Source organism: Lutra lutra, chromosome 7 (assembly GCF_902655055.1).
Source record: "Lutra lutra chromosome 7, mLutLut1.2, whole genome shotgun sequence".
Lineage (NCBI taxonomy): Eukaryota > Metazoa > Chordata > Mammalia > Carnivora > Mustelidae > Lutra > Lutra lutra.
This window is the reverse complement of record NC_062284.1, coordinates 105,813,625-105,839,918: the sequence shown is the minus strand read 5'-3', so window position 1 is coordinate 105,839,918 and position 26,294 is coordinate 105,813,625. Positions and strand designations below refer to the sequence as shown.

At 37.8% G+C, this 26,294-nt stretch overlaps 3 protein-coding genes across 14 annotated transcripts in view; 1 reads left to right on the top strand and 2 right to left on the bottom strand.

Annotated features, from left to right (window-relative positions):
* Positions 1-6,534, bottom strand: part of KIAA0586 (KIAA0586 ortholog) — a 140,305-nt gene extending 133,771 nt beyond the window's left edge. For 4 of the 11 annotated variants that reach the window (XR_007128753.1, XM_047737767.1, XM_047737771.1 and 1 more), the window contains exons 1-5: positions 6,408-6,528; positions 5,614-6,281; positions 4,425-4,489; positions 2,526-2,595; positions 749-818 (exon numbers count right to left, since the gene is read on the bottom strand). Coding sequence is in view for 10 of the 11 variants with exons in the window: in XM_047737767.1 (XP_047593723.1) it covers positions 749-818; positions 2,526-2,595; positions 4,425-4,489; positions 5,614-5,812 (404 nt within the window). In the remaining variant the exon portion in view is untranslated. Of the gene's footprint in view, positions 1-748; positions 819-2,525; positions 2,596-4,424; positions 4,490-5,613; positions 6,292-6,407 lie in introns of those variants that run through there. The other 7 variants (XM_047737769.1, XM_047737770.1, XM_047737772.1 and 4 more) reach the window with 7 other exon arrangements.
* Positions 6,535-7,063: 529 nt separating this feature from the next.
* TIMM9 (translocase of inner mitochondrial membrane 9) lies at positions 7,064-21,824 on the top strand. The gene is made up of 5 exons (XM_047736303.1): positions 7,064-7,193; positions 9,522-9,605; positions 19,569-19,633; positions 20,010-20,105; positions 21,300-21,824. Exons 3-5 carry the CDS (start codon positions 19,595-19,597, stop codon positions 21,432-21,434), a joined length of 270 nt encoding a protein of 89 aa, XP_047592259.1. The 5' UTR covers positions 7,064-7,193; positions 9,522-9,605; positions 19,569-19,594; the 3' UTR covers positions 21,435-21,824.
* TOMM20L (translocase of outer mitochondrial membrane 20 like) lies at positions 17,404-26,144 on the bottom strand. Of its 2 annotated transcripts, none has more exons than XM_047736300.1 (5): positions 26,009-26,144; positions 25,836-25,879; positions 24,904-24,985; positions 22,888-23,030; positions 17,404-18,215 (listed from the first exon to the last, which is right to left on the bottom strand). In XM_047736300.1, the coding sequence occupies exons 1-5, from the start codon at positions 26,142-26,144 to the stop codon at positions 18,204-18,206; spliced, it is 417 nt and encodes a 138-aa protein (XP_047592256.1). In that variant the 3' UTR covers positions 17,404-18,203. The 2 variants fall into 2 exon arrangements, with proteins under 2 accessions (XP_047592256.1, XP_047592257.1); XM_047736301.1 differs by lacking the exon at positions 17,404-18,215 and adding an exon at positions 21,499-21,946.
* Positions 26,145-26,294: the final 150 nt, after the last annotated feature.

The window sequence follows — 26,294 nt, the reverse complement described above, 5'->3', positions numbered from 1 at the left end:
CCAGACTGTTCTAGGTCAGGAGTAGAATACATTTAGCCTAAGAATATGTATCTCATCACATATCTGCTAATGATAAAAATAATAAAAACTGCCTCCAGAGTAGTGGAGATGCATGCTAGCATGGTGCTGTTGTTAGGGTCGGTTTTGTATTTCACTGGTATTTAAGATGAACTTGGGAGGGACCACTTTGATGGAGTAATAGCCATGGTCTCCTTTCACTCCATCCAGATGTTAACCTTATCCCTTTCTTAAATCTTGACCAGGAAAAATCTAAATGTCCTTAGACAGTAAGTAGGAAATATTATGTACTTGACCATTGCTACAAGTAGTATAGTGAAGTGATTAAGAGAGTAAACTCTACAAAGGCAGAGTGCCTAGGTCTGAATCCCAGCCCAGTGAATACTTGCTAAATGGCCTTGGGAAAAATCAATCTCTGTGTGCCTCAGTTTCCTCATCTATAAAATGGGGATTCTGTAAAATTGGGATGTGATAGAATCTACTTCATTGGATTTTATGAGTATTAAATGAGTTAATGCATATAAAAACCTGAGAACAGTACCTCTTTTATAATAATTATTCACAGCTATTGAGTATCTTATATATCAAGCACTATGAAAAACGTTTTATATATATTTCATTCATCGAAAAGAACGTTTTTCCTATGTCCAAAATGTAATTGAAGCTGGTTTTAGAGAACCACATAAAAACATAAGAAATGGCCCACTTATTTCCTGTAAATGAAACTTACTTTTGCTTTAAAGCTGCTCTTAGAGCATCTTTCTGTCCCATGGTGTACTGAGAAATAAAGATGTCATTTGCTGCAAAATTAAAACATGAAACACACTTCAGATTCCTAAAAAGTTGTTAAATTTTAGTAAGCTATCCCAAACAGTTTTTTAAACTAAGAAGAGAATGGTTAGGAATTCAGCAATAAGATTTCTCAATTTTAAGAAAATGCAAGGAAATGGGGCACCTGGGTGGCTCAGTAAGTTAAGCATCCAATTCTTTTTTTTTTTTTAAGATTTTTATTTATTTATTTGACAGACAGAGATCACAAGTAGGCAGAGAGGCAGGCAGAGAGAGAAAGGAGGAAGCAAGCTCCCTGCGGAGCAGAGAGCCCGATGTGGGGCTCGGTCCCAGGACTCTGGGATCATGACCTGAGCTGAAGGCAGAGGCTTTAACCCACTGAGCCACCCAGGTGCCCCGTTTCCTTTCCAATGGTCAAGGATCCAATACTTGATTTTGGCTCAGGTTATGATCTCAACGTTGTGAGACTGAGCTCCATGACAGGTTCTGCACTGGGCACAGAGTCTGCCTGAGGTTCTCACTCTCCCTCTCTCCCTACCCCTTCTCCCCCTCTCATAAAAAAAGTGCAAGGAACAAATTAAATGAATGCATAATAATAGTAATAACCCTAGACAATAGGGGGAAAAATGTATCAAAAATACCTGGGGATTGGGGCGCCTGGGTGGCTCAGCGGATTAAAGCCTCTGCCTTCGGCTCAGGTCATGATCTCAGGGTCCTGGGATCGAGCCCCACATCAGGCTCTCTGCTCAGCAGGGAGCCTGCTTCCCTTCCTCTCTCTGCCTGACTCTCTGCCTGCCTGTGATCTCTGTCTGTCAAATAAATAAATAAAATCTTAAAAAAAAAAAAATACCTGGGGATAAATTAGAGACATTCTGCTCAAACTTGAAAGAAAAAACTGCTTAGATAAAAATAAAGCTACATAGAAAAAAGTCATTAAGGGGCGCCTGGGTGGCTCAGTGGGTTAAAGCCTCTGCCTTCGGCTCAGGTCATGATCCCAGGGTCTTGGGATTCAGCCCCGTATCAGGCTCTCTGCTCAGGGGGGAGCCTGCTTCCCTCTCTCTCTCTTTGCCTACTTGTGATCTCTGTTGTGATCTCTGTCTGCCAAATAAATAAAATCTTTAAAAGAAAAAAGTCACTAAATATTTCCTCAAAGCATATTTTTAACTTATTATCTTACAAAAGACTACTCAAAACTTGAATTCAGAGTTTATAAATTTTTTTTAATAAATACTTAACACCAAACTTATGCAACAGGTTAGTAATAATAAAATTACCTTTATGACTATAAACCTTTTTCCAGTTTTCAAAGATTCCATTAATAGCTTATTAAGATGAAACAATCAAAATAATCAGAAAAAATAATAAGTCTTTTTAATTAAGGTCTTTTAAAAAAATCAATGAATGTCTTAAAATGTAAAAATATAAAATCCTATCCTTACAAAGAAAAATCCTGACACATAAAACGTAAATGAACCACAAAGGCATGCTAAGTGAAATAAGACAATAATAAAACTAGATAGACTTGGGGGGAAATGGAGAGTTAGTATTTAATGAGTACAGAATTTTGACTGGAGAAGATGAAAAAAGTCTGGAAACAGATGGTGGTGATAACTGCATAAGGGGATTATACCTAATGCTACAGAACTATATGCTTAGAGTGATAAATTTCACTGTGTATATTTCACCACAGTAAAAAAAAAAAAAGTCTACCTTTTTACCTTTTTGTTTGTTGCTCTCTTCCAGTTTCTCCAAAGGCAACCCTTGCACTGCAATATCCTTAGAAAAATCCTTCGGGATATGAAAGGAAAAATGAAAGGCTAGAAAACCTTTATGATTTATTACTTACCAAGTATCATTTACTAACTAAGAGACAGGAGGGCAGGATCGTGTGTTTTTATACCCTCGATTCCCAGAACCACCACAATGCTTGGGTACCTGGAAGGTACTCAGGGATTTGTTGAATGAGTAAATAAACAAGCAAGCAATGTGGTCCTAAAATTCAGACTCAGATCTCAATTTGCCACTTCTAGCAGAGGGAGTCACGTAACAATTAAGTTGCTACAGTTTAATGTGAAAATCTGATTCATTTTGAGTCAAATGGAGTGCATGAGGATGGCCAACACAAGGCACATCACAAATTAATCACTGTGTTTTTTATCCCTGAGCTCAAAATGTAGTCTCCGAAGGCTTCTCCACAGGCAAACAGCTTTCTGTTCACATATGTAACCCTAGACTTCATTTCTAAGATTCTATTCAGTGCTAAAACATCTTGACGTTTTAAATACTAGGTTCATTCAACATTGCTCTTCCCGTTCCTTAGACACATCAATTTTTTTTCCTGCTAAATCAGAAAAGGGTAAAGAGAAAATCATAAAAGGAAGGTGATCAGGCTATCTCCTGACAAACAATGGTTAACTTTCTAAAAATAGTCAATGAGGCTAACAATACAATAGAATGCATTTGGGACGTTAATACAAAGACCTCCTACAAATGAGTAAGAAAAAGTATAGCATAGAAATATGTAAGTCACAAAAGAATAAAGATGGCAATATACATGGGAAAAAACTCCCCCCTCGGTAATAATAAAATAAAGACAAAATAAAATGAGATGCTTTCTTTACCTATCAAAATGGCAAAGTTTCGTGGTTTTGTTTTGCGGGTTTGTTGGGTTTTTGTTTTGTTTTGTTTTGTTTTTTTTTTTGGTCTAATTCTGATGTCTCGCATTGGTAAAGCTAAGAGAAAATAATACCACTAATTCTAGTCATGATCTTGCTGAAGAACACATATTGATACAGTCTTTCCAGAGGTAATTTATATAATAGCATATCCCTCTGGGAAATTATTTAGAGAATGGAATTCAAATACCATTAATCATTAAATAAGGCATATTCAATAAAGAAACAAAAACACCAACCCAAAGGCTAAGCATTTACAGAGGGACCAAGTACAGCACATAATTATACATTTTTATTGTGAATCTTTTGCAAAGTTGGTAAGTAGACAGTTTTAATTTCATTCTTAGTTTACCAGCTTCAATTTTCAAGATATTATATTATGAAACTCTATTCTTTAAAGACTTGTTAAATTGACAATCTATAGTGATAGTGGTCAAAATCTAATTAGATTGCATGAACAAAATGTATTGATCATCAAATATTTTCAGCATTATAAAGGTCAAGATGAGAATTTCATGTTATTTCTTAAAGACTCCTCAAAAAAACCACACAAAAGACCTTACAATCATTTGGATAACATATAATCATACCTCACTTTTTAAAAATGATATTGTTACTATTTCTTTACCTTTACCTAACAGTATATGAAGTCTCCGGTCTAGAACCCCATTTCTTAGGTAACAGCAGAGCTTGTTTTCAGTTCCAATATTTCTCTCAGTGTTCAACATCTTAGTAATGAGTATTTTTTTTTCTTTTATGGAAGAATTTTTGTTTAATGTCTCAAATACTATTCAAGTCATAATTGGATATAAAACATTTCTCTTGGTAAGTGAAATTAAAGCAAAAACAAGGCCTGTTGCTCATCCAACATAATTTAGGAACACATTACTCAATAATACTGAAAACCTTAACGTGAACATAATTAAGAATTCTTTTGCTTACCCTTTCTGGCCCAGTAGAATTTGCTAATGGAGGCTGCTGATAAGTTCTAGTCAAGTCTGCTGAACCTAACAAAACAAAGGAATCAATTTTAGCGACTTTAAAATCAGAACCATATTTTTGGAAACTGTATAGGCTTGACTCAAGAACTATAAACTCAATATTAACACTAAACCTAAATTGGAAGCCATTTTTCATGCAAAGAACTTAAACTGTAATTAAAATATATCCTGATGAAGATTTTACAGCTGATATTTTGGAAAATAAGGATCAGTACTGACAATCAAGTGAGATAGATGTTTTAAAATATAGCATTACATGGGGCGCCTGGGTGGCTCAGTGGGTTAAGGCCTCTGCCTTCGGCTCAGGTCATGATCCCAGGTCCTGGGATCGAGCCCCGCATCGGGCTCTCTGCTCAGCAGGGAGCCTGCTTCCTCCCCTCTCTCTCTCTGCCTGCCTCTCTGCCTACTTGTGATCTCTCTCTCTCTCTCTCTGTCAAATAAATAAAAAATAAATAAATAAATAAAATATAGCATTACAATGTTGGATTTGGACATACTATGGGTAGAATTTGCCAGGAATAAAATATGTACATGATATAAAAGCAGGCCTTTATTATGCCACACCTCCCCCAAAAGCAGCACTATAAATGCATTTTTTTTGTTTTTGCACATATATTCATTAATTTGATACTTATGATAATCAATGAAATGGGCAAAGCATATGTTTTCTTCATTTTCACTGGAGAGACAGGTTAAGTGAGTTGGAACATGGAAGCCATCAAAAGGCAGAAGTTATGCTTTTCTACTATGCCAAACTGAGTAACACCAACCAAACAGAAGGTAGAGCATTTGGTAAAAACCTCTACTGATGAACTGATGAACAGTAAACACATCACACTAGTTAAGTGCGTCCACCATAGATGTGAACAAGAACAATGTGCAAAAACCACACAAAGAATAAGCACAGAAGTGTTTCATTCATTCCACCTATTGGATATGTTTCAATTAGACTGATTGTACTAGCCATTTTCCCAGAGAAAGGGGTCAGCTTTCAAACACCTATTAAAACTAGATGTATCTTATGTTTGAGAATTTAAACATTAAAAATCCCCTAAATTTTGAAACGCAAAAAAGAAATGAAAATAAAAACTAAAGATTTACAAAAGTGAAAGCTATTCGGAGTCACATACCACGTAACGTTCCATTCAAGCTAGCCTCGGTTCTAACAGGAAGATGTTTATTTGCAGACAACGCTGGAGGAACACAGGGCAGCTCATCTTTCAGCAAAGCCAAATTATCTCCCTGATTTGGAGAAACTACCTCACGAAGTCTCCTCGCTGGTATTTTAACCCTTTTTTTCTTTTCCGGGCTAAACTCAGAGCCTTTCATATTATTGGTAACAAAACTAGTCCCACGGTTCTCAAAAGAAGTATTTCTTCTGGGTCCATAAAACTTCAGAACAAAATTTTCACCGCTTTGAGGACTTGGGGAAGAAGGAACGAGGGAGGAGTATGATAAAGAAAATGTGAATTTCAAGTGAGTTTAAAACAGTCATCAACCTTTAAATAAAACAACGTCTAAACACTATCCGCAAAACTAGAAATTTCAGTTTGGTATTTAATCCAGGATTAGAGACAACTAGAACATCATATTTACCCATCAATCCCACTCAGTCCATTAATGCACACGCCCGTGAATCTGAGAGTGGGGATGACAAGAGAATAGCCGCATAAGCAACAATAACCAAACAACAGAAAGCACTTCCAAAGCCAAGAGCTGGCAGTGCAAAACCAAACAGATGTGCAGGCGAGGTTAACATCTGTTGAGAAGCGGGAGTCAAGCACGTAAAACTGAAATGCTTTAAAAAAAAAAGCTTAATAACTTTTGAGAATTTATTAATAACTAAAAGTTATTTAAAATAGTTATTAATAACTATAAGCTTAAGAAGCTTAATAACTTTCTTCAGCCAAAGAGTCTTACACACCCCTCCAGATGCAAACATCGGACACCTAAATTCACCCCTCTGCGTCTCCCGAATGCTTCACAACCCGGCAGTCACAGGTGTAATCTGACAACAGCTTCAGTTGCCCGCGAGTCAACACCCACTTCTCTTTAAGTCGGCCCTTGAGACACAACACGCATGCGCGCCAAGAAAATCATCCAAAACACCCAACCAAAAAGCTGACCGCCCTCTGGTGTACCTCCAACCCTCTCCGGGTGGAAACAAACTCCCAACGTAAAAGATTTAAAAGGTGCAGATTTGATTTTATTGTTTTAAAGCAGTACATTGCCCCACCAGACTTAAACACTGAATAAAACTGGAGGTTCTCATCGGAGACCCGCACAGGTCCCGGCTTAACTGACAATACCACTCCTGTTGACTAGGGACTGTTTACAGTGCAGCTCCTGGAGACCGTTAGGGACCTGGGATTAAGTAAATTAGTTTTACAAAAACTCTCGACAGATTCGGGTAGTTGTTGGTGAGGAAGTCAGGAATAGAAAGCACTGAGTAAGTATACGATTACAAAACTTAATCCTTAGAGAATTTTAGAATTCACTGGAGATAGCGGCTTTTCCTCCAGAGTTCCCTGCTTTGTAACGAATCCGCGTCTTAAAGTCTAAGGGCTATTTGACATCGCCTCTCCCACGTGTTCTCTCCCATCCAGCGACTGCGGCGCCCTCCCTGACCCAGACCCTCCGCCCCTAGAATCGACTGGCAGCGCAGCCCCCCAACCTCGCACTGGTGTCGGATGCGAGAGTCTGTGCTCAAGTATGGTCTCTTTTCTCTGCCCTTAGAATCTCGGGTTCCCAGGCGGAGGGCACCAGGCTACGCTCGGGAAGGTGGCGGGATCTCTGGAGGAGGCCACCGCGTGTACGTGGGACTTGGGGGTTGGGGGGTGGTGAAGAGACTGGCAGGGCGTCCCCAGAACGGGTTTGTGCGCTGCCCGGGGACCGTATCACTGGGGCGAGGGTCGGAATTTGAAGCTCTGAGCCACCCCCAATTCGGATTTCGGGAGTCGGGGTCTTGTTTTGGAGCACTGAGTTAAATTTAAAGCATCCACGCAGTGACCTTGAGCTGACAGACAGGAGACCCTCCTTTAACTGAAAAATCTTCTGTAGACAGAATACCATGATCCCGCACCCCTTACCTGATTCGCTGATTTTTGAGGACGCACTATTTAGACGTTTCCCTTTACGCATTACGAAAGGTTTTTTAAAAATTAAAGCAAAAAATAATCTGTAAAAGTTAAATAAGTTTATTTCTGTATCTCATCTCTTTTCATAGAAAAAAAATCTTAGAATTAAAAGGGACCTTAGGGGCTCAGCTTTGGAGAAACTTTTGATTATTCTTGATACATTTCTGTAATTATTTATTTGTCTTTATTTCTTATGCCAGTTACATTTCTCTCTTCGTTATGGGGCTCTTAGGTCCCTGTTTGTTCACTATTTGTTTTATAATGTAAGTGAATTAAAAGATAACAATATCAGAGACTTTGAAGATAACTCCCTTATTTTGTAGCTGAAACTTAAATATGAAAGAAAAAATGACCTTCCCTCTGTCTTCTCTAAGGTGTGACGGTAGGCAAAGAAACGTATTAAAATTACTTGAATAAATTGATTTGGATCTTACAGACCCCTTTCATATCAGACTTGGGATTAAAACCCAAGTAATCTTGCCCCCATCTAGTCCAATGCTCATAGGCTCACTTTTCAGGCCTGGAAGCCATGCTTTAAACCCCGAAGCAATCTTTCCAAAGTATTTTTTGCCTGTTTAGTAGTTAGCTAAGTTAGGGTTGCCAGTTAATCAGACATAACTTACTAAACCTGCTGCAACTCTAAACCAAAGGGATATGTGGCAGAGCCCCATTTTTGTATTGATCAGACAAGTTCAGATCAATTTAGACATCTGAACTATCAAAGACAATGATAGCGCTGAAACAAAAAAATATGGCTCACAGAATTTTCTTACATTTCTTTTGTGTTGTTAACATCTTTATTTACTTCCTCTTTGCCACTCTCATATCTCCATACATACATATGTAAATAGATAGACTTTTTTTGGTGACAGGTTTGCAAGTAAGTTTCAGACATGACCTTTAGCCCTAATTTCTCCAGCATGTATCTCCTTAAGACCAGTATATTACATAGCTGCAATAAGATGATCACACTTAATAAGGTAACTTTCAGGTTTCTCCAGTTATCCCAAAAATGTCTTATTTTTAACTCAGAATTTTTTTTTTTTTTTTTGGATTCAAGGTCCAAAGTTCATTGTTTGGTTGTCATGACTCTTTAGTCACTTAATCTAGAACAGCCTTCTACCCCTTTTCTTTATGACCTCAATTTTTTAAAAGACTAGTATAGTTGTCTTACAAATTGTCCCACATTGTGGATTTTTCTAGTTATTCCCTCAGGATCAGAATCAGATCAAACATTTTTGGCAAGAATACTACATAGTCAATATTGTATCTTTATTGGTTATTGTGGGGACTGCCAGATCTTTCCAATGTAAAGGGACTGTTTTCCTTTGGTTTAAAGTAACCTATGGAGATATTTTGCGACCATGGATATATCCTGTTCCCCAACTACCTTTCACCCAGTAGTTTTATCATTCATTCATGATCCTTGCCTGAATCACAAGACTACCAATTTTCAGTACCAGTCATGCAGAGACTAGGGTCAGTAGTTGTGATAATGGCCCAGGACATCAGAAGAATCACTTATTATAAAGTAAGTTTGAACAGAATTAGAAATTTTGCTCCAGACATGGTACACATCTGCATATGACCCAAAAAAGAAATAGAGGACATCTCCCCTGTCACATCCTCGTCCTTTGGTTGTTTTGTTCTGTTTTTAGAAATTTCTAGGAATTGTTTGTCCTTGTGTGTTTACCTGAACATACTACCTGGAAAGATTGGGATGTTAAGTACTTATTAATACATATAACACATATGCTAAGGAATTGTAACCTCAGAATAGATTGAGGAAACTAATTTCACTTATTGAAAACAATTTAGCCAACAGAAGTTTAGATTTCATCAAACAGACTTAGAGCTTGTAGAGGCTTCAGCAGTCATATTGTAATCCCCTCATTTTTCAGGTAAGAAATCAGTCATTGGAGACATTCAAGCAAAGGTTGGACAACTAATTTTCCGAACAAAAGGAAACTCATGCATCAGAAAAGGTTTGAATTGATGGCTGATAAGATTTCTCTTTACTCTTTTTTTTTTTTTTTAAGATTTTATTTATTTATTTGACAGAGATCACAAGTAGGCAGAGAGGCAGGCAGAGAGAGAGGAGGAAGCAGGCTCCCTGCTGAGCAGAGAGCCCAATACGGAGCTCAATCCCAGGACCCTGGGATCATGACCTGAGCTGAAGGCAGAGGCTTAACCCACTGAGACACCCAGGCACCCCGATTTCTCTTTACTCCTAAGTTCCCTAGTTTTATTATATATTTTGTTTGACAGAAAAATAACTTAGCATTGTTATCATCATTCTCAAGACCTAAGCCAGAGATTCTAGAAACTTTCTTATCCCTTCCTTCCCTCTGCAGGTTTCACAGATATGACCATAAGGTAACCTCTGATAGGATATTTGCTTCCACAGTAACAAACATTTGCTGTAAAAATTGAAAACTAGGACTGAATCAAAGAAGCCACATTGCTTCTACCTGTTTTCACCATCAGGTGGTTTGTGTGGCTGTTGGACTTTGTCAGTCAGCACAGTTTAGTATTAAGTAACTAAAATAGAATGCCGCGAGACTTGGAAGACCCCAAACTAGCAACTAAAAATGTAAATCATTCCCTCAATCATCTCCAGTATTTTCTAGGGACAAGTACCTATAATTAAGTATACCATAATCTTGATATTGTCAGTTGCAGAGAAGAGTTTTGGAAACCTCGGCATGCTTGAGAAAACGGACTGTTAGCTCTTAGTTCAGTTATAGGTCTGGGAAGATAATTGAAAAAATACATATGTATAATTGAATGACTAGAGAAAAGAAAATCATGTTAACATAGGGATATTGAATAGAACTATTTCTCTTTTATTTTCCAATTCTAAAGAAATAGATTACTCATAATATGATAAACTTTAAAGGAAGAGATATATACTATTAATGACCATATATTAAAAATAATACCGAGAAAATAATTTTTTTTTTTAGAGATTTTATTTATCCATTTATTTGAGAGAGAGGGAGAGCATGCATGCAAGCGGGGTAGAGGCAGAGAGAGAAAGAATCTGAAGCAGACTCCATGCTTAGCATGGAGCCAGATATAGGGCTCGGTATCATGACTCTGAGATCACAACCTGAGCCAAAACCAAGAGTCCCAACACTCAACTGACTGAGCCACCCAGGCGCCCCCCAAGAAAGTAATTTTTTTTTTTTTTAAGATTTTTTATTTATTTGTCAGAGAGAGAGGGAGAGAGAGCGAGCACAGGCGGACAGAATGGCAGGCAGAGGCAGAGGGAGAAGCAGGCCCCCCGCCAAGCAAGGAGCCCGATGTGGGACTCGATCCCAGGACGCTGGGATCATGACCTGAGCCGAAGGCAGCTGCTTAACCAACTGAGCCACCCAGGCATCCCAAGAAAGTAATTTTTAAATAAAATTCATACCAATAACATTTAGGGCACTCCTCATCTATGTGTTGTCAAAAGACTTCCCAGTTACAACCATCATTTGTCACCATGAATTGTATACCAAGGGGCAAGTGGGGTAGAGTCAACACAGTTTTACCAGTCTCTGAAACTTAACATTTAAAGATTTCATACCTTCCACCTTTCAGAAGTCCAGTTAAAAAGTGATTATATATGATTTTTAAACTGAAGAAATAAAAGGATAGGAATAGGAAAAAGAATGGGATTTTGACAGCACAATCAGTGAATATGCAAATTTCTAGGGTTCTTATAAGTAAGAAAATCAGATTCGTTTTTGTTTTTTTTGTTTTTTTAAAGATTTTATTTATTTGACAGAGATCACAAGTAGAGAGGCAGGCAGAGAGAGAGGGGGAAGCAGGCTCCCTGCTGAGCAGAGAGAACCTGATGCGGGGCTCGATCCCAGGACCCTGAGACCATGACCCGAGCCGAAGGCAGAGGCCTCAACCCACTGAGCCACCCAGGCGCCCCTCGTTTTTGTGTTTGGTGTGAGGTGTAGAAACACCAGTGTCCTGAAGTACAGTGAATGTGCTATACAATTCAACAATTCAAAAGGTTCATGATCTTATGGATGAACTTCTCTCATTTCATTTAGAGGCCTATTGTTCTGTAATGCATGTTTTATTGCCCTTGATTTATTTTATTTTTACTTACTTAAATTCAGCTAATTAACATATAATGTATTATTTGTTTCAGGGGTACAGGACTCTGATTCATCAGTCTTATATAATACCCAGTGCTCATTACAACACATACCCTCTCCAATGTCCGTTGCCCAGTTACCCCTTCCCTCCCCTCCCTTTCCCTCTAGCAACCCTCAGTTTGTTTCCTATGATTAAGAGTCTCCTATGGTTTGTCTCCATCTCTGGTCTTGTCTTGTTTTTTTCCCCTCTCTTCCCCTCTGATCCTCTGCCTTGTTTCTTAAATTCCAGTGAGATCATATGATAATTACCTTTCTCTAATTGACTTATTTTGCTTACCATAATACCCTCTAGTTCCACCCACATCATTGCAAATGGCAAGATTTCATTTCTTTTGATGTCTGCATAGTATTTCGTTGTATATATATACACCACATCTTCTTTTTCCACTCATCTGTTGATGGACATCGAGGCTGTTTCCATAGTTTAGCTATTGTGTACATTGCTGCTGTAAACATTGGGGTGCAGGTGCCCCTTCGGATCACTACATTTGTATCTTTAGGGTAATTGCCCTTATATATTTTTTTAAATTCCCACAAAACAGTGTTTCATTAAACACCTATTTTCACAAAAGTTATCTTACCAGTTCTTGGATCTTTTCTTCAGGCTGTTTTCTGAGTGAGAAGCCAAAAGAACTCTAATTGTGAGCATTTGCTAAAACTTAGTACACTGCCCACTGAATCTTACTCTTTGGCAGGTATTAGACAGCTGGACAACTTCATTTTTTTTTAATATTAAACTTTTTGAGATTGTTATAGATTCCATCCAGTTGTAGGGGAAAATGCAGACACACCTTGTGCCCTTTACTCGGTTTTCCACAATGGTAACATATTACAAAACATCATACAGTATCACAACCCAGATGGTGATGATACAGTCAAGATATAGAATGTGTCCATTATAGAAGTCTTTCATTTTGCCTTTTTATAGCAATACTCCCTTTTCTCCTACCTATATCTATCCCCTCCTTAACCCCTGGCAGTCACTAATATTCTCCATTTCTTTAATTTTGTCATTTCATGAATGTTAATATAAATTATATAGTGTATAACCTTTTGGAATTGGCTTTTTTTCACTCAGCATAATTTTCTAGAGATTTGTCCAAGTTTTGTGCATCAGAAACTCATTCCTTTTTATTGCTGAGAAGTAACTCCATGGTACTGGTGTACCAGTTTAACCATTCACCTACTGAGGAACATTGGGGTTGTTTCCAGTTTTTGACTGTTACAAAGAAAGTTTTCCATATACATTGAAGTACAGGATTTTGTGTGACCATGGGTTTTCATTTCTCTATGATAAATGCTAAGGAATACAGTTACTGGGTCATATGGTAGTTGTATGTTTAATTTTCTAAGACACTGCCGAACTGTTTGCCAGAATAGGAATTACTACTAGGAATATCTGAGTGATCCAGTTTTTCCACATATTCACCAGCATTTGGTGGTGTCACTGTAAATTGTAATAATTTTATGTTTTCCAATTAAGTTCATGATCCATTTTGAGTTAATTTTTATATAAGTCATATATAAATGAGAGATTTCGTTTGAGGTTAAATTTTTTCTTTTGGATATATAGTTCTAGTACCAGTTGTTGAAAAGGCTATATCCTTCACTTCATTGCTTTTGCCCCTTTACGAAAAATCAGTTCGGCATATTTGTGTGACTCTAATTCTGGGCTCTTTGTTCTGTTCCGTTGATCTGTGTGTCTGCTACTCCACCCATAACACACGATACTGATTACTGTAGCTGTATAATAAGTCTTAAAATCAGGTAGATGTATTTCTCCCATTTTGTTATATATTTTTTTAATTTAGCTATTTTCGTCTCTTTGCTTTCTAATATAAATTTTAAAATAATCTTGTTTAGGGGCGCCTGGGTGGCTCAGTGGGTTAAGCCTCTGCCTTCGGCTCCGGTCATGATCCCAGGGTCCTAGGATCGAGCCCCGCATCAGGCTCTCTGCTCGGCAGGGAGCCTGCTTCCTCCCCTCTCTCTCTCTACCTGCCTCTCTGCCTACTTGTGATTTCTCTCTGTCAAATAAATAAATAAAATCTTTTAAAAAAAATTAATAATCTCATCTGTATTAATAAGAAACCTTCCTGGGACCTTGATAGGAATTGCATTAAGCCTGTCTATGTTAATTTTAGGGAAATGGACATCTATACTATGTTGAATTTTCCAGTTCATGAACACAATATGTCTCTCCATCTATTGATTTTTTTTTTTTTTTTCATCAGCATTTTGTAGTTCTCAGCATACAAGTCTTGTACAAGCTTTGTTTGGTTACCCCTAAATTTTTCTTAAGTGATTGGGTTTTGGTTTTTTTTTTTTTATTAACAAATAATGTTTTATTAGCCCAAGGGGTACAGGTCTGTTTCTTAAGTGATCGTTAATGGTGTACTTTTCATTGTCCAAGTGTTCACTGCCAAGTATATAGAGATAGAAGTTGATTTTCTGCATGTTTATCTTGTATCCTGTGACTTTCCTGAACTTATTAGTTCTAAGTTTCTTTGTAGATCCCTTGGGATTTTCTTTTTCACAATTATGTCATTTTATTTTGTCAATTTTATTTTCTTCCATAACAGTCTGTATGTCTCACTTCCTTACTTCCTTTTCTTGCTTTACTACACTGGGTAGAACTTCAGCAGTATATTAAGAGTGGTAAGAGCAGATACCCTGCCTTGCTCACAGTCTTACAGGAAAATATTTAGTCTTTCACCATTAATTATAGTTTTTTGTAGATGCTGATTATCAAGTTGAAGTTCTTGTTTCTTTATCTTAGAGAGTTCTTATCATGAATGGGTGTTGAATTTGTCAAATGCTCTTTCTGGATCAATTGATAGGATCTCATGATTTTTCTCCAAATACTGAACCAGTCTTGCAGCTCTGGAGTACACTCCATTTATTTAATGTGTATAATTATTTTTAATATTGCTGAATTACATTTGCTATTATTTTGTCAAGGATTTTTATGTCCGTTTTATGAGGATATTTTTCTGTAATTTTCTTTTGTGTACTATGGTTTTAACATTTAGATGATAATAAACTCATGAATAAGTTTTTAGATTTCTATATATGGAGTTGTTTGTTGTGCTGTTATCCTTTTGACGTCTGCAGGGTCTTTGGTAATATGTCCTGTTTCATTCCTTATAATGATAATGTGATTTCTTTTTTTATTACTCTTGCTAGAGGTTTGTCTGTTATAATCTTTTCAAAGAACCAGCTCATTTTATTGACTTTTTTTGCACTTGTTTTCATTTTCATTAACTTCTGCTCTTTATTATTTCCTTCCTTCTACATGCTTTGGGTTTATTCTGTTCTTTTTCTAGGTTCTTGAAGTGAAAGTTTAGAGTGTGGATTTGAGACCTTATCTTTTCTCAGTTATATGCATTTATTTGTCAGTTTTCCTCTTGGCTCGGATTAAACTGTGTTCCACAAATTTTGATGTGTTGTATTTGCAATCTCATTCAGTTCAGTGATTTTTTTTTTTCTTTGAGATTTCCTCTTTGACCCATGGATTATTTAGAAGTAGTGTATTTCCCAAATGTTTGGAGATTTTCCTGTTATCTTTTCGTTACTGATTTCCAGTTTGATTCTGTTGTGATCAGAGAAGACATTCTGTTTAATTTCAATTCTTTTAAATTTGTTGAGTCTAGTTTTATGGCCCAGGATATATGGTTTATCCAGGTCTGTGCTCCATGGGCACTTGATAAAAATATGTATTCTGTGCCGTTAGGTAAAATGTTTTATAAATGTGGATTGTAGATTGATATATCCTTGTAAATTTTCTATATCCCTGTAAATTTTCTGTCTAGTTCTGTTGATTGTTGAAAGAGGAAAGTTGAAGTCCCCAACTATATCCTTCTCTTTTTCCTTTAAGTTTTACTCTGTATTTTGCCACTCTCTTGTTTGGTGCATACACATTTAGGATTGCTCTGTTTTCTTGGCAGATTAATCCTTAAAGTCCCTTTCTGTCTTGTAATTTCCTTTGCTCTGATGTCTGCTTTGTCTGATATTAATATATCCACTATTTTCTTTTGATTGTTTGCATGACAGATTTTTTTCTATCCTTTTATTTTCAACCCGTATCATTATATTTGAAGTAAATTTCTTAGAGACAGCATATAGTTAGCAATGTTTTTTAATCCATTCTACCAGTCTCTTTTAAATGATTATTGAGACCACTTATATTTAGTGTAATTGTTTACTAGGGCTTAAATTTTTATAACGATTTTTATATATTTATGAGAGATAGAGAGCGCACATGAGCACATGAGCTGGGGGAGGAGAGGGAGAAGCAGGCACCCCGCTGAGCGGGGAGCCCAGTGTGGGGCTTGATCCCAGGACCCCAAGATCATGACCTGAGCCGAAGGCAGGCACTCAACTGACGGAGCCACCCAGGGACCCCAGGGTTTAAATTTGCTATTTTTTAAATTTTCTGTTCTGTTTTTCTCTTTGTCTTGCCTTTCTGTGGATTACATGAATATATGTTGACATTTCATTTTGATTTATCTATATAGTATTTTTGAGTATGTCTCCTTATATATCCTTTTTAATGATTGCTGTAGGTACTACATGATATTTACATACCTGATTACGGTCTAATGGTGTCAGCACCAGTTTCAGTGATACACCTACCTCCCTTTGCCTTTACCATATTTATTAATACACATTTAAATTGACAGTAGACAGTTTTATAGTTTTTGCTTCAACTGTCAAACAGTTTAGGACACTTAAGAAGAAAAGTGTATTGTACTTATTCATATTTTTTATTACTCTTTTTTTCCTCCTCCTTGATGTTCTAAGTCTCCTATTATTGTTTCCTTTCTGTTTAGAACTTAATTCTTCTTTAAGGATAGGTCAGGTGACAACAAATTCTAGTTTCCTCCATTTGAAAATGTCTTGATTTCCCCTTCATTCCTGAAGTGTATTTTTTCTAGATACAGGCACTGGGTTGACTAATGTCATCCTAATTGTTTTCCCTTATAGGTAAGATTGTCACTTTTTCACTTGCTACCCTCAAAAATTTTTGTCTTTAGTTTTTTAGATGCTTGGCTGTGCTATATGTTGATGTAGTAGATTCTTTTGTGTTCATACTCTTTGGCATTCGTTCAGCTTCTCTTGGATCTATATAAATTTATCTTTTTTGCCAAATTTGGGAAGTTTTTAGCCATCATTCCTTCTAGTACTTTTACATCCCTGCTCTTTTCTCCTCTTCTTCCAGGACTCTGTTGAAACACCTGTTTGATCTTTTGTTACATTCATATAGATTCCTGGTACTCTGTTCATTTTTTTTTTTTTTTCATTATAGTTTTCTGTTATTCAGATTGGTTAATTCTCTTTTCTATCCTCTGATTTGCTGACTGCTTCCTCTGTCCTTCATTCTGGTGTTGATTACATCTGTTCAGTTTGTTTTGGTTATTTTTCATTTCTTAAGATTTCCATTTGGTTCTTGTAGTATCTTGTTTGTTTCAGGCATATTCATAACTGCTCATTGCGGTATTTTTTATAATAACCATTTTAAAATCATTGTCAGATAATTCTGAATCCGTCATCTCAGTATTGGATATATAGAGAGAGTCTTTTTTTCATTCAGTTTGAGATTTTCTTAGCTTGTGGTATGATGACCAACTTAGACATTTTGCATACTGTATTATGAGGCTCTAGATCTTGGTAAACCTTCTTCTCTAGCTGGCTCCTTTTGCCACTGCTCCATTAGCAGAAGTAGGGGAGGGGGCATGCTGCCTCATTACTAGTAGATGTAGGAAAGAAATGCAGGGGCCCTGACTCTGTCACTTAAGGTGTATGGAGGTGGTGTGCTCCTCGGTACTGCTGAGCAAGAGTAGGAGTTATAGCTGTCCAGCAGGCCTCCACTGGCATCACCCTGGCTCGGAGGGACTGGAGTGCCTCATTACTGCTCCCCACATGGTCTCCACTGACACTGGAAGAGGGTACAATGAGCTAATTACCAATGGACAGTAATGCAAGCCTTGAATCTCAAAGAGACCTCCTTTGATACCGCCCAGAGGGGAGAGAGAAGGGTACCTGATTACTGCCATTGAAGTAGAAGTCCAGGTTCCTCGTGTTGTTTCCACTGACACTTATTGGGGATGGGGGACCCGTCATTAAAACCCAGTAAGGATGAAAGTCCTTGCTTCCTAATCTCCCTTCTGTGAAGTTTGGGGGACTTAGTGCCTCATTACAGCTTAGTGAGGGTGGAAATCTAGGCTCCTCAGTTGGCTTATGGTGATGTGGTAGATGTGGGATGCAAGCCACCGTGTTTTTGTTTGCCTGGAGTATACAGTTATTGTTTAAAAGTTTTCTATCTTACAGGCTTCCCCTTTCCTGGCCCTTTGGCTAGAGAGGGCCAGCTTTGGAGAGATGGGGGTTTTGACTGTGCCCATTGGCATTTGCAGATTGCTGGCTTTTTCAGCTCCGACTCTGTGATAGAGGAGGCAAAGAAGAGAGAAAGTAAAATTCCCCACTGTTTTGTTTCTCAGGTCCCAAAGGCCCTGGCCAATATACTTTCTTTTCTCCTCCTTTTAGAGTCTTGTGTTGGTTTTATATGTCATGTCCAGGGTTTTTAGTTGTACTTAGTTTGAAGAATAGGGAAAAACACATCTCTTGCTCCATCCTTCCAGAAGCACAAGTCCTAAACTGCACTGTATAATATAGACTCTTCTGTCTCTTGACTGGTTGGTGGTGTTTTTTTTTTAAGATTTTATTTATTTATTTGACAGAGAGTGATCACAAGTAAGCAGAGAGGCAGGCAGAGAGAGCAGGGGAAGCAGGCTGCTTGCCGAGCAGAGAGCCTGATGCGGGGCCCGGTCCCAGAACCCTGGGATCATGACCTGAGCCAAAGGCAGAGGCTTTAACCCACTGAGCCACCCAGGTGCCCCTGGTGGGGCAGCACAGCAATACTTGAAAAATTGTGACCTTCGGTTAACTGTTGGTATTTTTCAGGTATTTTATATGGTAAAAACATAGGCAGTTGACCCTTGAACAATAGCACAGGTTTGAACTACACTGGTCCACTTACATGCAGATGTTTTTATAGTACTTTACTATTAATGTCTTTTCCTTTTCTTTTTTTTGAGAGAGAGTCTATGTGTTGGGGTGGGGCATGGATGGGTAGAGGGAGAGAGAATCTTAAGCAGACTCCCTGCTGAGCATGGAGCTCCATTAGGGCCTGATCCCACAATGCCATGAGATCATGAGATAATGATCTGAGCCAGAATCACAAGTCTGAGCTTAATGGACTGAGCCATGCAGGTGTTCCATGTGGATGATGTTTTTGAACAATTAATAGAAACTTTGTATTTATGTAGAGATAGTGAAAGAATCATTATCAGAGATCAAAGTTACATTAGCAACCAGTGGAATAGTTAAGATTAAGTACTTGCAGGAAGACACCAGAGATCTCTTGGTTTCCTTTAAAACTCTACTAGGAACGAGGCTTTAACAAGTAACCTTTCAAGGTAACAGAGCAAGCTGTTTTAAAACTGGAGATTTGGATAGCAGGCAGGGGCTTTTGGGTCCCATAGCCAGCATTAAAAAATCGAATTCTGTAAATGGTAGGGTACTTCATTGCCATTAAGGACCTGGGGGATTGTGGAGGGAGGGGGATATAATTACATACTCCATTAGAAATTTATAAAATGAGAATAATAATTTCAGGTAAACTTTGTTTCAGTTCTTTTCATAAACTGTTCTTGTTTTAATTACCTAACTCTTTAGCTAGCCTAAAAATATTTGTTCACAGACTGACAAACTTTTTCTTAATCTTTAAATCAGGTGACTAATAAACATACCTTTAGAATATGGCTGCACAAATACCAGAATCTGATCAGATAAAACAGGTAAGGTATTACAATTAACAAAAAAGAATTTTGCAAAAAAATTAAGGCATAACTGGGTGCAACCATGTTAGTGAGCTCACAAAATAACTTCATATTTCATTTCTAGAAATGGATTTTAAATGATATGAAACATTTATTTTTCAAATAATTTGATAGATATCCAGGAACAAATAAATATTCAACTAGAAAACTGGACTATCTTTTGGTAGATCGTACCATACATGTTTATTTATGCCCATTTAAGTTAGTGAAAGTAACTGTTGATTTCAAGTATTACAGGGTATTTTCCTCAGATATAAAACATCAGTAATTAAAGTTTCAAAACGTGTTTGTTTTAAAAAACCGAATATTAAATAATGTTCTGATTTATTTGTAGTTTAAGGAGTTTCTTGGAACCTACAATAAACTTACAGAAACCTGCTTTTTGGATTGTGTTAAAGACTTCACAACAAGAGAAGTGAAACCTGAAGAGGTATGAAAAATGTGCCCAGCCCACTAAAAATTCTCTAAGCTTGTCATAGAAAATAGAAATGGGATGCCTCTAACCATTTCCCTTGTTCCTAGTTACTACAGGAATTTGGGTTGCTTAATATGTTCCATTGCTCAGAGGAACTGAAGCAGTTCTGGGACCCATGGCATTGAATTTAATGATCCCAAATTTAATATGATAGTATGTCATATATATATATATACACACACTGTAGCATGGCAGATTTTTTTTTTTAATTTTTTAAAAGATTTTATTTATTTTTCAGAGAGAGAACAAGCGGAGGGAGAGGGAGAAGCAGACTCCCTACTGAACAGGGAGCCCGATGTAGGCTCGATCCCAGGACCCCGGGATCATGACCTGAGCTGAATGAAGGCAGACACTTAACGGACTGAGCCACCCAGGCGCCTCCCCACCTTTTTTTTTTTTTATTTTTTTTATTTTTTTTTTAAATAAGATGCCTAGGGCTTGCTGAGTTACTGTTCCGTAGCAGAGATTCTTACTAATTAGCTTTCAGTCAAGATGGCCTGGCTAGAAAATCTTGATATGGCTCTTCTGTCTGACCCTGACAACTCTAGTTAATTTTGAAAAAAGCGGAGCTTGAATATGGTGGCTCATATTGCATAGGTGGACTCTGCAAACTCAATCCTGTGAGAAACTTAATTTTCAATATCCTCATCAAAACATTTATATTGGCTAAAAGTGACATAAACTTCCTCCATTGTCAGATGTTGATCATCATTCATGCCAAGAACATATAACCAGCAACCAACAAGTCCTTGTTAAATAAGTGACAGAGCTTAAAATATTCTCGTTAAAGTGTAATCTCGTTAAAAAGAAATGTTGAAATTTAAGAATGTGCAGAATGGAGTTTCTCATTTAAAAGGAACAGACTTACTCCTGGGCCTAACAATCTGTTTTAACAATCAGAATGAGGGATGGAAAAAGCAGGGACATACCATTGTTTAGTGCTTACAAACTGATAGACATTCAGTACATGTTAATTCTTGTAAATGGATAAAACTAACAATTGAAAGTTATGATCACCTGCTACTCATTCATAACCATTTAGTTCTTATATAGTCAAAGAAAAGTACCCCATGGTTGTTCATTTAGAATATGTGCACTTTTTAAAAATTAACATTTCTGTGTTACCTCTTGGATCTTCTCTATTTCTAGACCACCTGTTCCGAACACTGCTTACAGAAATATTTAAAAATGACACAGAGAATATCCATGCGATTTCAGGAGTATCATATTCAGCAGAATGAAGCCCTGGCAGCCAAGGCAGGACTTCTTGGCCAACCACGATAGAGAAGTCCTGATGGATGGACTTTTGATGAAAGATTGGCAGCAGCGGTTGTGATGGAAGAGAGGATTCATCTTGATAGAATCCCAGGAAAGCAGTAGCCACCCTATTAAACTGTCAGTCATGACTCTGGCAAACGGAAACAACTGGGGAAACAAAATTGCTGTTTACCGAGAATAATCAAAATAGAAGGTCTTATTGTTCAATGAAAATAATCAGATGCAACATTTGTTGAGGCCTTAAGATTCAGCAGCTTGGTAATTTCATTAGAAAAATAAACCATTGTTTCTTCAATTATGACTATTAATTTTAAAGCAAAAGATGTGTTCAATCATGTATGAGATAGAAACAAATTTTTTATTACTAAAAGTAAAATAAATGGAAATATCACTGAACAGTTGTTTATACTATATATATAGTACCATAGTATTCTGACTGGACTGTGGGTACGTTGAAATGTTTTTCAATCACGATCATCCTCCAAGTATTCCTGTTCATTCATGTCTGCCTCAAATTGCTGGTAAATACATAGAATAGTTACTTGCTAATCATTTCAACACACGATCGTTTCTTGCCTCCCTTATTGTGTCAGGGTGGGCATTATACATTCGCATCCTAGCCATATTTTTCATATGTGCACAGGAAACATCCCATCTGAGACTACCTTGGGAATGGGTAAGAGTTGACTAATATGCTGTAGTGGAGACTGTTTTGTGTTTTGTTCAAAAGCTGAGTCCAACATGAATGATTCTGAGTCCAACATTATACAGTGTATTCTCAGCCATGACATGTGATCAGTGCAATAAAAAGTGAACCGAAGTTAAAGTAGTGTCTTACGGCAAAATGAATCCTAAAACAAATCCAGGCATCTGCAGGAAATTCTAGTTGATGCATAAATATACCAAGAAATTTGATAAAGGTTAAGTAGACTAATACCCACTAGTAAATTGGCTTATGAGTGGATTTCATATGGTACCAATCTAAAGTTGCACTTAAGAGAACACTAATTTAAATTAGCCTATATGTTTCCATTACCAAAGTGATTTTTATGTTTTGTCATATTTGAAGCCAAAAGTATTATTCTGCTTTGAAAAATTAATGGTTTTCTGAATTACACCTTATTTTTAAGCTATTGCATCATTTAACATACCATTTAACTTACAGGCCTCTGTTGACATTGCAGCCAGTAATCATTAGGTCTTTAAAGGTACAAAGACAAAATACTAACAGTGCTACCTTTAAAGTTGAAATGTTGAAACATCTATAAGACTCAAAATACACAATCCACTGTAGTCAAAGGAACATGAAAAAATAAGCTTGTTTCATTATACCAAAAATTCAGAAATTTTACTCATATAATGCTCCCATCCAACACAAACTTTGCTATTTTTATGTAATCAAGCCTAACATGGTTATTTACTGTGTCCATTTAGGAAAGACAATTAAGTATGTGCTCACCTGGCAAATAAGGGGAATTTTGTGCAACAGCATCTCAAATACCTGAGGAGGGAGTGTGTGTTTGAAAACCTTCAGAAGTTCCTGTGGTTGTCCACACACTAAAAGGGCAGTGCTGAGATGTTCAATCCCCAACTGACACTCTCCTGAAACGGATAAGGTTTAAAGCAAAATGTTAACGTTCTTTCAAATAAACATTCCACAGATTACCAAGAAAGCACCAAGTGTTAAAATGGAAAAAAAAAAAAGTGTCAAACTGTGGATTACTTATAAAAAGAGTAAAGATTATAAATGGGGAAAATGTTGAGCTGCCTATTAGATTCACTGTGATCAAGCTGCAAGATGAATAATGTTGTGACCCAAATTACTATTAAAAAGTGCACTCTTGATTTAGAAATGTTTGTGTTCTACAATGTGTGTTTGCAAGACCAGGGGTATTGAGTGTTTTTTAAAGATTGCCTTCTGTTACTGATAGGAGATAGGTTACCGTTTTTTGTTTTTTTTTAAGATTTATTTATTTGACAGACAGAGATCACAAGTAGGCAGAGAGGCAGGCAGAGAGAGGAAGGGAAGCAGGCTCCCCGCTGAGCAGAGAGCCCAATGCGGGACTTGATCCCAGGACCCTGGGATTAGGGCCTGAGCCCAAGACAGAGGCTTACCCCACTGAGCCACTCAGGTGCCCCAAAGGTCCTTCAAGTTTATACTTTACTACCTTGTATAAAATCATTCCTGTTTATATCATTTAAGTCATTTCCAACTAATTTTGTCATTTTTAAGATACTTTAGCCCATTTATAAAACATCCCAGAAGAAAAGTTTAGTATTAAATAAAGTACTAAAACTTCAAATTATAACGATTAATGTGCAATGACTACTCGTTTCTCAAAACCTTTATCATGGCATTAAGCCACTGATTCAAAGTAAAAATCTTGGGTATTGCTACGAATTGTCCAAGATCTTGACTTTGTTTTTCATAAATTCTGGAGGATGCTGCCTCTTAAATGCAGGGTGAAAAAATCTTTTTAAGAAAGATAAAAGAGCAAGAACAGCTACAGGCACTGTGATGAGAGGAAATCTGCAACACTTGAAAAAAGATACATAAACGGGTATCATGCTTAATTATCCAGTGACATGATTCATCCCTTAAAAAAGAAGTCCGAAAACAAATTATTTTCCTTTCCAAGTTTAACACCAGACAAAGACATGATTATTACATACAGCATTTATAAGATATTTATATTATTATTTATATTTATAAATTTATTATTTATATTATTTATTATGTTATTTATACCATCATTTTACCTAATGGTATTGTGAAGCCTTCTCAAAACTATGTGGAATTAGGTGGGGGTAAATTGTAATTCAAAATAACAGTTTATGGCCATTAAGTCCAAGGTAGCTCCTTCATTACTACATCAGACACAGTACAAGAATGGTCATTTATAATATTCCATCATAAAAATTAGTAATTATTGTGTTAAGAATGCAGGAAAATTTTTATAAAACAGTTCATTTTTTTAAAGTTTTAATTCATAAAACATTTAGTCACTTGGAAAAGTCATTTACTTAGAATTTTACCTGACAATAAATGAAGTGTTACTGTATTTGGCTTTGCTTCTCCATGTGCCCATTCCCAAGAAACCTGAATGATATGTATATAATATGGTGAGATGAAAAGTATGATCAAGTGAAAAAATCTCTTTAAAGCAAGTTGGTTAACACATCTAGGTTTTTTTGTGTGTTTTTTTTTTTTACCTTTGAAAGAGAAAGAGTGGGGGGTGAGTAGGGGCAGAGAGAGGGAATTTTAAGCAGGCTCCACATTCAGCTCCAAGCCGGACATGGGGCTCAATCTCACAACATTGAGATCATACCTGAGGCAAAATCAAGAGTCAGGAGGCGTAACTGACTGAGCCTCCCAGGTACTCCCAAGTTTTTCGACATACAAATACCAATCAAATATTTTTTCAACATATATTATCATAAGTAACTGCTTACAAGAGAGTATTTACATTCTCACCTCTGGATAACCAAAGTTGTCCCATTCGTATCTCTTGCAAAAAAAGTTCTTGCAATTTTTCATTCTTTGCTGGATCCCACAACTAAAAGAGTAACAAAATATTTAACAATGAATAATGCATGTAAGGTATAAGGTTATTGATCAAAATTATTTAATTTTTATTTAAAAAGCACATCTTGAACATAATCTCTAAATCCAAAGTATAAACACAGTTGTTCTTTATAATATTTAAAACAACTTAAAATGGAATTATAATTTCAGGCAATTAAAAATCCATGGCATATAGAAATTAAGTTGAGATGCTTGTAATAACTCTCATCTGTATTTTACCCAACTTCCTAAGTGCACACTGCACAGGTGCACAGGTGCACACTGCACCTGGGTAATTAACTACAACACACCTAGTTTTGTAGGTTGCAAATTTTTCTTGCCTAGGGTATTAACAGTGTTTGCTGATTTGGCAAAGGGCATGGTGAGGGGTTGGCAGGGCAATTGGTGGTGTTCAGAAGCATGCTGTGGTTTGCTTCAACCTGGTTCAGGAAGGTGACCAGAGTCACAGGATGGTGTCATCATTGGTACCATGCCCAAGGCTGGTCTTTAAAGGTAGGTAGGGTGGACAATCCTTGACCCAAAATTTCAACTCCCTGGCCTGTCACTTCAGGTTCGGTCTGTTATAGTTGGAGGATTTTTGTGTTTTGTATTTGCTGTCCCCAAGAATTCTCTTTTTCAAATGGGATGAGCCTTTTCCTAACTCCAACTGATTCTTCCTTCCCTTCCTTTTGCAAGCGTACTATAAAAACCACACCTAGGCCGAACGTAAGCGGGGAACCGGTGCGCAGAGAGGCGGTGGGAAATGCCTGCTCGGAGACCCCGAGACCCAGCGGGAGGTCACTCACTATAACGCCCCGTGTCGGCGTCGCTAAGTACCTCACCTGGGCGCCCGGTCCCTCAGCCTTCCGCTGCTGGGCTCTTCTTTCTGCAAACACAACGTGGCACCCGCGGCTCGGGAGCTATCCCGACGCCCGCGTGCGCCCCGCAGAGCCCTCGGCCCGTGGGCCAGCCCTCCGCCCACCCGGCCCGCCGCTGCCGCCGCGTTCTCACTCACTGTCCCGCAGGCGGCGCCTGAACGCGGGGTCGCCACGCCGCTTCCGGTCGAAGTAAACACAGTAGCCCAGGAAGGCGACGGCGCCACAGGCCGCCAAAGCCGCCAGGAGGCCGAGGACCGTGCGAACTCTGGGCATCCGGCCGCGGACGTCTACCGGCCAAGCGTTGGGCGCGGGCCGGCGAGCGCCGAGCGCCGGCCGGCCGGCAGGGGGCGTCGGCGCGGCGCCCACGCGGGCCTCGGGGCTTCCCGTGCGCCCGGCCGCAGGCGTGCGGAGCCGCGCGTCGAC

Excerpts from the sequence above, each read along its gene's own strand:
- TOMM20L (XM_047736301.1), bottom strand. The coding sequence starts at position 26,144 with ATGCCCAGAGTTCGCACGGTCCTCGGCCTCCTGGCGGCTTTGGCGGCC. Across the intron at positions 23,031-24,903 it reads ACAACTTTGGTTATCCAGAG|GAGAGTGTCAGTTGGGGATT; the intron begins GTGAGAATGTAA and ends TATCCGTTTCAG. Across the intron at positions 21,947-22,887 it reads AAATTCCCCTTATTTGCCAG|CAATTTGAGGCAGACATGAA; the intron begins GTGAGCACATAC and ends TGTATTTACCAG.
- TIMM9 (XM_047736303.1), top strand. The coding sequence starts at position 19,595 with ATGGCTGCACAAATACCAGAATCTGATCAGATAAAACAG. Across the intron at positions 19,634-20,009 it reads AATCTGATCAGATAAAACAG|TTTAAGGAGTTTCTTGGAAC; the intron begins GTAAGGTATTAC and ends ATTTATTTGTAG. Across the intron at positions 20,106-21,299 it reads GAGAAGTGAAACCTGAAGAG|ACCACCTGTTCCGAACACTG; the intron begins GTATGAAAAATG and ends CTCTATTTCTAG.